At 40.1% G+C, this 13,445-nt stretch overlaps 1 protein-coding gene across 2 annotated transcripts in view; it reads right to left on the bottom strand.

The window, feature by feature from the left end:
- Positions 1–13,216, bottom strand: part of LOC126341901 (dual specificity protein kinase CLK2) — a 36,987-nt gene extending 23,771 nt beyond the window's left edge. The window contains exons 1-7 of one of the 2 annotated variants that reach the window (XM_050001810.1): positions 6,944–13,216; positions 5,376–5,454; positions 4,684–4,750; positions 4,306–4,362; positions 784–897; positions 290–380; positions 32–202 (exon numbers count right to left, since the gene is read on the bottom strand). In XM_050001810.1, coding sequence (XP_049857767.1) covers positions 32–202; positions 290–380; positions 784–897; positions 4,306–4,362; positions 4,684–4,750; positions 5,376–5,454; positions 6,944–7,918 — 1,554 coding nt within the window. In that variant the 5' untranslated portion in view covers positions 7,919–13,216. The remainder of the gene's footprint in view (positions 1–31; positions 203–289; positions 381–783; positions 898–4,305; positions 4,363–4,683; positions 4,751–5,375; positions 5,455–6,943) is intronic. The other variant, XM_050001811.1, reaches the window with a different exon arrangement.
- Between the last annotated feature and the right edge of the window lie 229 nt (positions 13,217–13,445).

The raw sequence follows: 13,445 nt of genomic DNA, 5'->3' as shown, positions 1-13,445 counted from the left end.
GAGGTGCATGGGACAGTGTTTGCAGACCTACCTTTTTGCTGTTGTATGAAAGGTCATAATCTGAGTCTACAAATAAAATATTCTCTGGTTTGAGATCAGTATGGGTAAGTTTGTTGTCATGAAGGAACTTCACAGAGTAACACAGCTGGTAAGCAATGTGGCGGACAGCTTCCAATGGGTAAGGCTGATAATTATTATCCTTCTGCAAAGAAAGCAAATCGTCATCCTTACATTTAGAATGTTTCTTACACTCCAGAACTGTATTTCAATCACAACGACTTCTACATACCAAGAAATCAAACACACTTAGACCCAGCATTTCAAAGGCAATGCACATATGACCATGGTAGTCAAACCAGTCCAGCATTTTCACACACAGGCTGCAAAAGCAAAAGATATCCATCCATCAAGCATTGCACATTCTACTGTGAACACAACTGCACAATACAACTAAAATTAATTCAAGCTGATGGGTGTCGAGGAAAATAGAGTCCAGAGAGTAGGTTCAGAACTTCAATATAGATCTCAATTATACAGAAACCTTTTAAGCTTATTTGCCTAACCATTTTGTAAGCTGGTATTTTACTCTACAGTAAAACTGCGTGAGCTCTAATACAAACTACACAAATTTTGTGAGTTGGTACAAAATGAGAGAGAGAGAGAGAGAGAGAGAGAGAGAGAGAGAGAGAGAGAGAGAGAGAGGAGGGGGGGGGGAGAGAATTATTCATATTAATAACTTACATGGTGTAGGATAATATTAAATATATTATCAGTTTTACTCACTGTGCACCATCTGGATCTCTCTCAGCGATCTTTTCCAAGGCATTTATCTCCAGCTTTGCAGCTTCTCTGTATTTCTCAACATTCTTTATTATTTTCAGTGCCATTACATGATCCCTGTAACACAAGTGAAACTGAGAACGAAGTAGTAAGTTTCATTAACAATATATAATTTCTTACGAAGGGCAGCTTTGGCAAATTTTATATAACAGTGATGGCCAGAAATAATATGCTTAACTCATATACAGTTTTCCATCTTGTGCTGCTTTTCATGTATCTCCAAGTTGATTAAATGCCAGAACATAGTTACTTCTCAAAGGTAAAGCAAACATTTCTCAATTTTAATAATTTTCAGAAATCTGCAAGGCAAGGCACCAGCAACTATTCTGGTTAACCAAAATTATGTAATAAATTGTAGAGAAACATCAAAGTTCCAATATTAATTTCCTTTATTATCTGATGATTAGTTTGCTGTGCAAGCCGCTTATCCGATAATGAGCTTAGACTCTGAACTAGTTAAGAATAAAGGAAACTCACATTGCATAATTTGATTAAACAAACCTTGATATAGTTTTTCCTAGTTTTCAAAATTATGAAATCCTTTATCTTCAAAACCATTTACGAGGGTGGTTTGAAAAGTTCTCGGAATCACCACAAAAGGTCAGCACTACCACAGTGAGTTTGTGCGATATTCATCGGACTGTTGTTGCCTGTAAAGATCTGCCACATCACTGCTCTTGGAAGAGAGCTGTGATGGTGACGTGGCTCTGTTGTTCCCGCATAGTGATTTGCGAAGATGAAAATAAAAATCGGGATTCGAGGCGTGATTAAGTACTTCGTAAACAAAGGTATGAAAATGGAGGACATTCATGCCTATTTCCAGAATACTCTGGGGGACTCTGCTCCTTCATGGTCAACTGTTGCCAAGTGCACAAATGAATTTAAATTTAGTTGGAAGAGCATAGATGATCTGCACAGTGGGCATCCCCCAAGATGTGTCACTACTTCACAAATCATTGCAAAAGTGCACAAAATGGTTATGGATGATCGCCGACAAAGTGTGTGAAATTGCTCATGCTTGCCAGATGTCATCTGAAAGAGTATACCACATTTTAACTGAAGAATTAGAAATAAAAAATAATATCTGCAAGATGGGTGTTGCAACTCTATGTACTGGACCAAAAACACACGAGAATGGACATATCAGAAAAAATGTTTGGCCCATTTTCCATTTTAGGAGAAACAAACAAACAAGATCTTTGTTCCGGTTTGTGACCGCAGATGAAACTTTGGTGCAATACTATACCCCAGAGACAAAACAACAGTCAAAGCAGTGGAAACATGCTGATTGTCTGCCATGAAAGAAAGCAAAGGCAATTCCTTCGCTTGGAAATGACAGAGCATCAGTGTTCTGTGATGTGAAGGGGATTCTGTTTGTAGATTATCTCCCCACTGGGCAAACAACTGCTGGAGAATAGTATGCTGACCCCCTGGACAAATTGCAATAAAAGATAAATGATAAAGGGCCAGGTTTACCAAGGACGAAAACCATCTTTCATAAACACAATGCACGTCTGCACACATGTGCCGTCACCATGGCAAACTTACACAAATTAAGATATAAATCGTTGCCACACCCGCATTATTCACCAGATATGACTCCGTTAGACTTCCATCTCTTTCCAAAACTGAAAATGTTTCTTGGTGGACGAAGATACACTTCAAATGAAGAATTGATAGCTACAGTTGACAACTATTTTGCAGGCCTGGAGGAAACTAATTTTTAAGGTGGGATCAAGGCACTGGAACATTGTTGGACCAAGTGCATTAGCCTACAAGGAGACTACATTGCAAAATAAATTAATTTCTGTTATGTAAGTACTTCCTTTTCTATCCCATTCCGAGAACTTTCCAAACCACTCTCTTACATTCATGAATGTAAGTTACAAACAGCTTACTCAGGTTCAAGCTAGGAATAACTACTTCTCAATTCCTTATGCCAAGTAATATTACTATTTTACATTTCCCCAGTCTGAATTTCTCGATGGTAATATTTTATCAAGCAGTATAAAACATGATGAATAAATAAGTAAATAAAGAAATAATGTGGGTTATGCATTAGTATCCATATTATTGAAACTATTTACACAGACATGCTTTAGTGCCTCTACACTTCATTGCAGGTCATTGCCTGTTTCCAAATCTGCAAACTTTTGACAGTTCACAGTTGATTAGGTATTTTTTGTCACAAATTAGTAGTAACACAAGACATAAATGATTGTTACATCCTCCCCCCACCCACCCCAATAGAGTAATCCAAGTATTGTCCCTTTGTGAGGATTAGCAGAAGTGTTATTACCGTAACTTATCACAAGAGAGAATTTTAGAAGCTGAAGAAATAACTTAAAATTTGTGCCACAGCCAGGGCTTGAACCCAGGTCTCCTGCTTACTAGGCAGATGTGTTCGCCATTGCACCACTGTTGCAGTATAGGTCACAGAGCTGCAAGAGCTCCCCTAATCCAATGCCATCTCTAATAGAAATTTCAATACACACCGTCAGCCTATTTTCCCCTTCTAAAATTGTTAGTATTGCCAAGGCTCTCCGAAATTAGAATAGAATCAAAGTTCCCGGACATGGCACAAAATTTAAATTCATTTCTTCAGCATCTATCAAGACTGTAGATTAAGTCTCAAGGAAAATGTAATCACATCACAGGGAAAATGATTTACAAGACCAATGTCTCCGACTTCTAACAATATGAATCTAACCTGAATTCATCCACTTGTGTTCCGATGAGATTGTAGCATCTCCTTCCCATTTCTCACTCCTATAATATCATTTAAAATTATTTTCACCATTATCACTATGTAATGGCCACATTGTTTCTGGACAAAAATGATTATTCCACACACTGAACTAACATGGTAAAGGAAATTCCCAAGGCGTATAAATACACAATGAACTTTATACATTTTCGTCATGCATGTGTTCGGTGCAGTATCTCAAAAGGTAGTTTTCTCTGCAACATTCCATTCTTCAGATTTGCGCACATGGTGTGTGTGTGTGTGTGTGTGTGTGTGTGTGTGTGTGTGTGTGTGTGTGTCACCATACTTTTTTGTAAGTGATTAGTGGTATAACCAGTAGCTGTGACTATAACACATTGAAAAAATGTGAAGAGTCAAGTCCAAGACTACATCAGTAGACTATATGGGTAACAAACAGTTACATGGAATAAAATCATCCCTTTTTCTTAGCACAACACATCCATATAATTGATAAACACAAAATCATCAATGATTAGAATTGCTGCACCATCATCCTAAAAGCACATACTTCACAAGAAAAAGGATTTCCTCACAATAGCTGTCAGCAGACCTGACACACAGTTTGAACGTTTTGTTAAATTAATCCACATACTGATTAAGGAAACACACACACAGTCGCAAACGCAACTGCATGCTTTTACTGAAAAGCAAAGGGCAATTGCAATCTCAGCCAAATATACATTAGAAGCATCACTCGCCTGTTGTGACTATTGCTACGTGGTATTTTCAAATTTCTTGGAAAATGTCTTCTGGACCTATTAAAGATTGATAAGAACAATATTAAGGAAGTAGAGAAGAACACTTAGGTAAAAGAAGATTTAACATATACTACAGATCAGTAAAGGATTTATAACAAAAGTATGCATTTCCTTTACATTTAACAAGATGCCTGCATATGCAGCTTCACTATTTCACTTCACCTCTGTATTTTTGTAAGTTACCTTAAGAATAAAAGTAACAGGAAGAATGAATTGGAAATGTTAGACAGTTTCAAATGCGAATTGCTAAATAATGTCAACTACACAAATTTGACACACAGTATTTTCTGGTAATTTTACACATAGTGAAGTACTTACGTATGTAAATCTTTCACTTTGACGACTTTTCCAAATGTGCCTTCTCCTAAGGTGGCCAATATTTTATCTGAAAAAGAGTAATCACACAGCAGTTAGTATTAACTATAACTGAAGACTGTGCAAATGTTGGAACCCACTTTTTGAAATGCAGACAACGGTTTACTGATTATGCACTCTTACAACTGCATTTTATTTAGCTAACCGCAGGATGCTTAAGGTTACATGGCTTTTAACAAAAAGTACTAGAAACAGATTTTTTTATAATTAATTTCTGAAACCAAAACCTGCATCTATTCGAAGTGGAATCCAACATGCACTAGTCAAAAATAAATTGTTTATGTTTATTTGAGAATAGATCCTACCAATCCCCAGCAAACAGAAGAGGACCAGAGAAGCTGGATTATGGTTTACAGAAAGCTATAACGACATGCTCATTAATGTCGTCTCATTAAATGTCTTCCTCCCCATACAGCAGACACACTGACAGGCACACAGAGAAACAAGTTTCTCCAGATCGCTTACACTTCTTCCCACCCTGATCCTCTCATTCCTTCTAATATAAACCCACCCAAGACCAGTCACAAACCACAACAGATGCTGAAAAGGAACAACTTCAATTATAGAGAATGTGACGCCAGGAATGATTTAAGAGTCTATAGTATATCTACTGCAAAGTTGGTGTATTCACGAACATCGGTCTCGGAGCACGTCGCCATGGCGATATATCAGGTGGCCATCTTCGTCGTCCTCCACGGAGGGTGCTCGAGAACTCTGCACAGCATGGGCCAGCCACCAACACAATCAGGAAACGGCACCAGCCATCGCCAACACCAGCCAGCCAGCACCGATTTAGCAGAGCGGGCAGGGCAACACAGGTGCATCACCGTCCCATTGCGGTCGGTTGATCCGTCCGTCCATTCGTGGTACGCGTGGACCACGTGCCAATTCATAGCCGCCATTTCAAACCGAGATGCGAACCCAACAATCAAGAGACAAAGGGGAGAGGGCAAAATGGTTTGCCAATTCAACAAATGATGTCAAATACATTATTGCAGTGGGAACTGTGCGTTACCACAGCAATGTAATAAACAGATGGAGGCAATGGCAGTTCAACGTGGGAAAATCTAGCACAATGAACCTTAAAGACATGAACTAAAACTAAATATTGTATAATGTGGGAGGACAGTTTTAAATTTACCACCACAGCCTCCTCTGCAAAATTTAATAGTCAATACAAATAAAGCACTTTGCAGATATATTTCACTGAATGTGTGCTCAACTGAACGTAATATTATAAAAATGGTAGTAATTTTTAGGAAAGCTACAACTAAAATACTGACTCTGGAGCAAGTCCATTAATTCTACAATTCTGGAAAGTGGTAGCATTCAACAGCATGCACAGAAGAATGACACAGGAAAGAAAACAGGAATAATCGAAAACTTGTTGGATATTAGAAGGAAGGAATAAAGTGATAGGGGCAATTATAAATATATCAAGCACCAAGCACCTGTTTGTTATTGCTGCACTGTCATGTAGGCAAACTGAAGAATCCTGAATGAATTCTTACCTAACACTTTTACACACATGCAACAGCAAACATATCCCAACCAAAATGCACGTACTTAATTAACTCGACCTTTGTGAAAATAAGATGATTGCTGGAGTCTCCACTTCATACAGTTTTAGAGCACGAAGATTATTTCTTCCAATAACTATTTAATTTTTCGACAGTCTTAAGAGTTTATGAACTTCCCAACAATAGCGTTGAATAATGTAGGCAACTTAAAAGGCAGAAATGCTAAATTATTTTTGAAACCACCAATAATTATTTCTCCCACCAAATTATAGTTGTGCTAACTGAACCAATTTCAGTACTCTAATTAAAAAATCTTCCACTTTATTTGGTGCATTGTATTTTTGCATTGCAAGCTTTGTTAATTCCTAGCCTAATCTCTGAGCTTTTCATCAATTTATCTTAATCCTGCTAATGACCAAAAAGATTCGGTATTAAACTAACATTTGGATCCATTAGTAGACGACAATCAATGAAATTTACTTAAATTCTAGTGAATATCATATTACCACTCATGCCACCAGACCTTATCACTGTAATTTAGAGGGCCACCAAATTATATGAGACACCTCATACTAAGTAATATCTTTCAATTAGGATCTCCCCTAACAAACAAAGGGTCTGTGTACCAATTAAGGTAATTCTTCCTGAGAAAGGGAAAAATACCAAGATGAAGACCAACTTACAGTCGGCAGGGGTGCTGCAATATGGGGCTGTAGTGTGTGCTTGTGCTTCTGCAGCGATGACAGGTGTGGCTGAGGCTGTCGTGGCTGCTGCTGATCAGGTATGACACGCTTTGAATCGGTGAGACGCGAGTATGCTTCATCCAATGCAGAGTACTTCAGAATGAGAGACTGAATCTCTTGTCGTTTCGTTTGGCGTTCATCATCAGCTGGAGTGGTTGACGACGGTTCATCCACAGACAGTGGTATTTCAACAGGGCAAAGGCGAGAGGGTAAATAGCGCTCCCTGCGTGGGGTTCTAGTTCGAGTCCGGGTGCGGGTACGCGATTCTGAAGCCAAAGGCACAGCTGCACTGACAGGTCCACGATCAGACTTATGTCTGTGGTGACGATGATGGTGGTGGTGGTGATGATGGGAGTGGCCATGATGGCGATGCTGATTTAATTCAAGGGCTGGAGGAGAATCTCTTAATAACTGCACATTTGTCGCACTCTTCTGCAATAATGGAAGGCGTTCGATCTCTTTGTCATTATCTCTGTCATCCTTCTCCCTTACTCTTTCTCTGTCACGTTCTGGACGACGCTGCTTTAGTACTGCAGAATACTTGTCTTCAAGACGTGACCGAGTAGTGCCTAATCCGAAAGTAGCAGCTGCACCAGCAGTAGTAGTAGTACCGGCAGCAGACGAAGTCCCAGGAGTGGTGACACTGGAGGGTGATTGAGGCTGTGGCTGACAGTCTGCGGTTGACGACGGTCCGCGTACACGCGTCGTCAAACGTTGAAGCAGACTTGAACATGACTCGCTCAGAAGCTGCGTTACACTACTGGCAGTAGAAGATCGGGCGTACCGGTGTCTCCTCGCGCCTGCCGCCCCAGCACTCGCGTCCCAGCGACCGCCCGACTCTACACCTGCACCCGCCACAGCTGGCGCTGCCGCGGCCGTCGAGTTACCGTGGTTCGTGACGGCAGCCCAGATCATGGTAAGACTCGAACCTCTCGCGTACGCTCCGGGGATGCAACTAAAGATACCCTGGCCTGGGGCAGGCAAGTGGTAAGGCTGCCAGGCGGGCGGGTGCCCCCTGCCAAATACTGGCCAAGCTAAATATAACAACGCGCCTCCGCGCGACGACGCATTGGCCTTACGTAAAGGGATGTATAAGCCCAACTCGCCGGGCAGTGTCAACCTAGTGGCATAGGTGTCAGCTGAAAACCAAATTTTTGAAGGCCATTAGCCAAACAGTTTTACTAGATGATAATGCCTGAACCGATTCATTTATGATGGTCTCATTGTAGCTCTATTATACGGACAAGTTTGGGGGAGCAAAACAGAAACATTCACTGAACGGTTCCGCCTACCTACCTTCGACGCGCCGCCTTTCTGCATTTCGTCCATTAGCAATTTATTGCTCACGGTAAACCGAAATTATGTGCTTACCGAAGTTAAAAAATTACTTGTCGATGACTGAATAATTCTGTGAAATATTCACCGAATTCTGTAGAACAGTTCTCCATTAATCCATCTTACCCTCCTCCATTCCACTGGAATGACGACTGTTTTAGGGATTCAACAAGAAAACAAATTCACAATTTATTTTGTTGCAATTGCTGATATTTCTAATGTCGATGTTTTTAAACGTTTCTCTCACACACTCGCTTGTGATTAATGAGTCGATGATTATACACCATCTTAAACAAGAATATTTCGTAGAACATAGTTTTCATAGTAGTGCAGTATTCTACCTCCTACCACAAACTCGCCGAATACATTCTCCCGTTGCTTTAATTATTTTGCTTCTGTTATTTGATAAAGGGAATTTTATTTAGAGAGCAGCATTTCAGTTTAGACAGAAGGGCATTACGCTGTCATAATTGTGTATGTTCGACCATAAAACACTTGCATAAATTGCTCCCCATAAATCTGAAATTTTCAGTTACTAACGGAATTTTGCATTAGCAATTATAAATTGGTCATGTGTGTGTGTGTGTGTGTGTGTGTGTGTGTGTGTGTGTGTGTGTGTGTGTGTGCGTGCGCGCGCTCACGCCACCTCTGCTTCGATCGTTTCATCACTATCAAAGACGACCTCCATGTTATTTTGTAAACAGATGAAAATCGGATGGGGCAAAGTCGGCAGTGTATGGAAGATTATCCATGACAGTAAACCCTCAGAGTCAGACTGCTGCAAATGCCGCAGCGCTCTTGAGTAATGTTTCTCATGCCATGTCATAATTGCTTTACATACTGTCATGTTATATGCTACAATTAGGGGCCTTCTAACGGTAATTTCAGCTGAGTTAGATGCATGACATTTAATATCACAACCGATATTGAGCTTTGAAATCAGTAACATGTAACTGGAAGCCATTATCAATTTATTGTATCAAGCTGAAATATTGCGAAACAGCTACTAAATGATTTATCAATTAGGTGATCTTGCTTCCTTCGTAGAGAAACAATGCCGCCTACAATTTAGCAACAAGGGCAATAACGTTCACTGCCCGGAAAATTGAACAGGCATTGTCAAGTGGCGCTGAGCACGGGCGCACTAGGCGCTTGGGCCACGTGCTGCGTCACGGGAGTTCTAATTCTGTGCCATGTTGCCGCCTCGCATCTTCCCACGGCCCCACTGAAACTAGACTGTTGCCCCAATAAAATATCTGAAATAAAGCCTGCTTACAAAGGCACTGATGTCGGCATGAATATTAATAATCACAATGTTGAACATCTGGTGGAAAGTCTGAAGGGGTATCAGAAAAGACGGATGAATTATGTGCTGTTTTGAGCAGTTTACATTAATATCTGGCGGAGATCTGAACTCCACGTAAGTTATATTAGGTGCAGCTCAATTCCATTGAAGTAATATATATGTACTGTTATTAATCGACAACAGATACCAAATCTCATCGAGAAAAACAATACATTGAGAAGTTGATCTCAAGTTGCGTTTCAAGGTCAGATGTTCATGTGAGCCGGGAGGGATTTTGGAATGACAATGGTCAAACAGATCCAAAGGGAAACAAAATGCACAACTCTTTCAAATATTTTGAATAAAAGTTCTGGAAATCATTCAAATCCAGGAAAATCTCCTACTTTCTTTAAAGACACCCTTTATTCTGTTGCTCGTTCAAGGATCGGGTGAGGTTATAACTTTCTTGAACATTTCTGTAAAACCGAACTGCAAAGCCATTTTTCTTCGCCAACGGAGGTGTCAACACAATAGGCTATGGAGGAAACCGTGTAGTTTTAGTTCCGTGTTCAAATCTTCCAGAAATTTCAACGCTAACACATGTAAAGTTTAAGAGCTACCTTTCATACTGCCGCAGCACATCAACATTCAATTGAGGCAAATTTTTGTGAACTTCCTCGAATAGCCTATGGCTGGAGACCGCTATTATTCGCTATTACAGAGGCAACTAAGGAGATTGAAAGCTGCATATAATCGCCCAACAATTAAGTGTTACTGAGCCTTTGTTGCGCTGGGTACGCGCCACGAAGTTCAAGAGGCAAAGTTTACGTTCTTGCGCCCCTACAATAATATAAAATAACTTAATTATGAATTAATGCCGAAGACCTGCTGAAAGAACGTCTGTGTGCCACACGAAGTTCATAATGCGTCGAGGTCTTTATGGCTATATGACATATCGGACAAACCAAGAACTCATAATGGACAAACGAAGGACAGTGGAATTCTGCCAAGCTCGTGGTGCTGCTCAGAAGTTTATACATTTTCAATTGATGTTTCAAATGCACATGAGAATGGGAGAAAATAGTACCGAAATTTATGTTACTGTTTGGTAACTGAAGTGACTGGAGAACGAGCATTAAAATTACAATGAGTAATTCAACATTTTGTCATACATCGTTACCAGAAATTGTGCTGATATGGTTTTTAGGCACTTGCATTCATAGAAAATATTTCATTCGAGAAGCGTGCATCAACTGATACATGACACTAAAGAACGTACCAAAGAACTGGCCGAGAATAGGTGTCTGGCTATAACGTTCCAATGAGGCACTTTACCTGTTTCCATTAGAAAGGGCACCAAGGGTCCGTTTCACTAGTGTAGTATCGAATGATGCAATCAGATTAAAAGAAACAAGAGTGAAATAACTAGTAGCATTATTAAGCAAGTAGATGAAATATGTTTCAAAGTCAGGATAGGAATCTCTCCGACATATCGGTAGCTCATTCATTAGTAGGCAGTTATTGTTACTCACAAGGTGTGTTAAGTATTGAATTACTTATTTTGGCTGTTATTTAAGTTATGATGTCGAAACTAGTACATTTTAACTTTGATTATTTATCAGAAACAATATTACTCCATTACATGGGGCAGGCACTGTATTCGGAAGAAATGTTTGCCTTCATTTCGTACGGTTTACAGATTTTGAAATTATTTTTACAGGTGGGTTGTCTGAATGATACAAGTGACGACACGTAGGTAACTATTCACCGATTACATATTTTCTAGTAATGCAACATTTTTTGTTCACGATCAATACTTTCGTCAGAGCAGCATCTCTCATACTAATCGGGCGAAACAACACAGAATTCTAAGAATCTCTTGTTGTGGGATTTTCAGGCTCGCATTCCAGGCTCATTTGCTAAAAACATATTTCCACTACCTAAATCAGAAACGAATCAAATGCTTCTAATTACATGGGAGACTACCACATTTTGCCCGTGCATTATACTCTTGTGTTCATTACAAACGAATGTGTAACTTCTTAAATTTAGCAAATGATATTCGGATGCCAACAGTGTTTCAATCATTTTGCTTTTCAACACGCCAACAGTATTTCGTGTAACATATTCATATGGAGGAATCTATATGACTACCGTTCATCTGCTGCATCCCATCAACGATTAAAGGACACTATTACACAGGTGTTATGGATATATGGCGTGGTGAGCTGCTCCTCGTGTACTACACTTAGGAAATTTTATTTTCCAAACGTCTTAAGATATTTCATATTCATTACAAACGCCATTTAAATACTTAAATTTGTGCTAACAGGCACAAGCTGCCCTCCACCCCTGGCTGGCGAGTCCACTGTGTACGCCTTCGCCCGAGCTTGTGAGCTGCCTCGCCGACAAAAATACTACTGGACGACCACGCTGCCCAAAAAACACGCTGCCGCAGGAGCAGCAGGAAAAGCTGCACTTCCAGTACAAGCCTAATATGAATTACAAACTGACAATGCTTCGCCATATACGTAAGATACCAAATCACAAACACTACCATTTTCAGGTTACGAGAAAATTTTTCCGTGGATGAATCTGAAATTAACAGAGATTACTTCTTACGTGAAACATGTCACTCTTCGAAATAGCAGCATCAGCGCACGTACTGACACCAGTCAAGAACACTACACTGTTACGTCTGCCTCATGTAGTCATCATCCAGCAGTCTGTCACCCACCCGCCTCTAGGACAGAATTCATATACCTACAATGGACTGTTCTGTTATATTTTGGAAATGTTAACAATTATTAACGTTTCCTATTTACCTGAAAAAGCAAACAGCGTGTCACTTTTATTAGTGTGAAATGTTTTTCTCTCTCTCGCTCAAAAGCTCCGATTAGGAAGGGTCTCGTTAGTTCTGCCTACACTTTAAAACTCTGCTAAAATATTTCGTCGGGTACTATTTGTACATACAGTTTTGGGAAGTGCGATTATGAACTTTCATAGTACTGACACGCTTTTCGGAAACTTAAGAAATGACAAACCCCAAATGGTGAGAAAACTTTTAGTTAACTAGTCCAAAGCGTCACTGCATCAAAAATCGTAAACTGTCAGAAGGTGTAATTTATCCAGATATCGTTTGAAACTGCGATTTTTGTATGTATTCGCTACGTTCAAATACTCAAGACCTTCACTCCATTTTTTTCTGTAGTCTTTTACATGCAGTCGCAATCCGCGTCACAAAAATACTGGTTTCTCCAGAATTACAAGTGTATTACTGATCAAAAATAACTACACAGTGATAATTCCTTCATGAACTAAACAATTAATTAGTAGACATGTTAGAACAATATTAACAAAGGTCAACTCGGCCCAATCAAAGACATTTTACTTGCCTGGTGTAAACTTCTAACTGCGACCGAGTTAATTTTAGTGTACAACGAAAAATAAATTTCCAGTCCCGGTCCTCCGTTGCTTTACAAGCAATGAATAGAATTAAAATGATCTACCAAGCTTGTACCTGTGAATGGGAAAAGTGTGTGTGTGTGTGTGTGTGTGTGTGTGTGTGTGTGTGTGTGTGTGTGTGTGTGCGCGCTTCTCACCTGCAGAAGCGGTATAGTCCCGCCTGCGAATAGCCTACGCAGACGTGCACGAGGCCGACGCATGATTGACTGTAAGGTTTTGTTGCTGCCGCCATGGGCGATTCTGTTCTCTGGACTCAGGGCACCAGGGCGTGTTAGTTCGTATCACTCCCCACAAAGCACAGCCTGCGCAAGCCAGACAGCAGTTATCGATAAAAAGCGGCCCAGCATATAAACTAAT

The sequence above is a fragment of the Schistocerca gregaria genome, chromosome 1 (assembly GCF_023897955.1).
Source record: "Schistocerca gregaria isolate iqSchGreg1 chromosome 1, iqSchGreg1.2, whole genome shotgun sequence".
Lineage (NCBI taxonomy): Eukaryota > Metazoa > Arthropoda > Insecta > Orthoptera > Acrididae > Schistocerca > Schistocerca gregaria.
The sequence above is the reverse complement of the archived record's forward strand: the minus strand, read 5'-3'. Positions and strand labels throughout refer to the sequence as shown.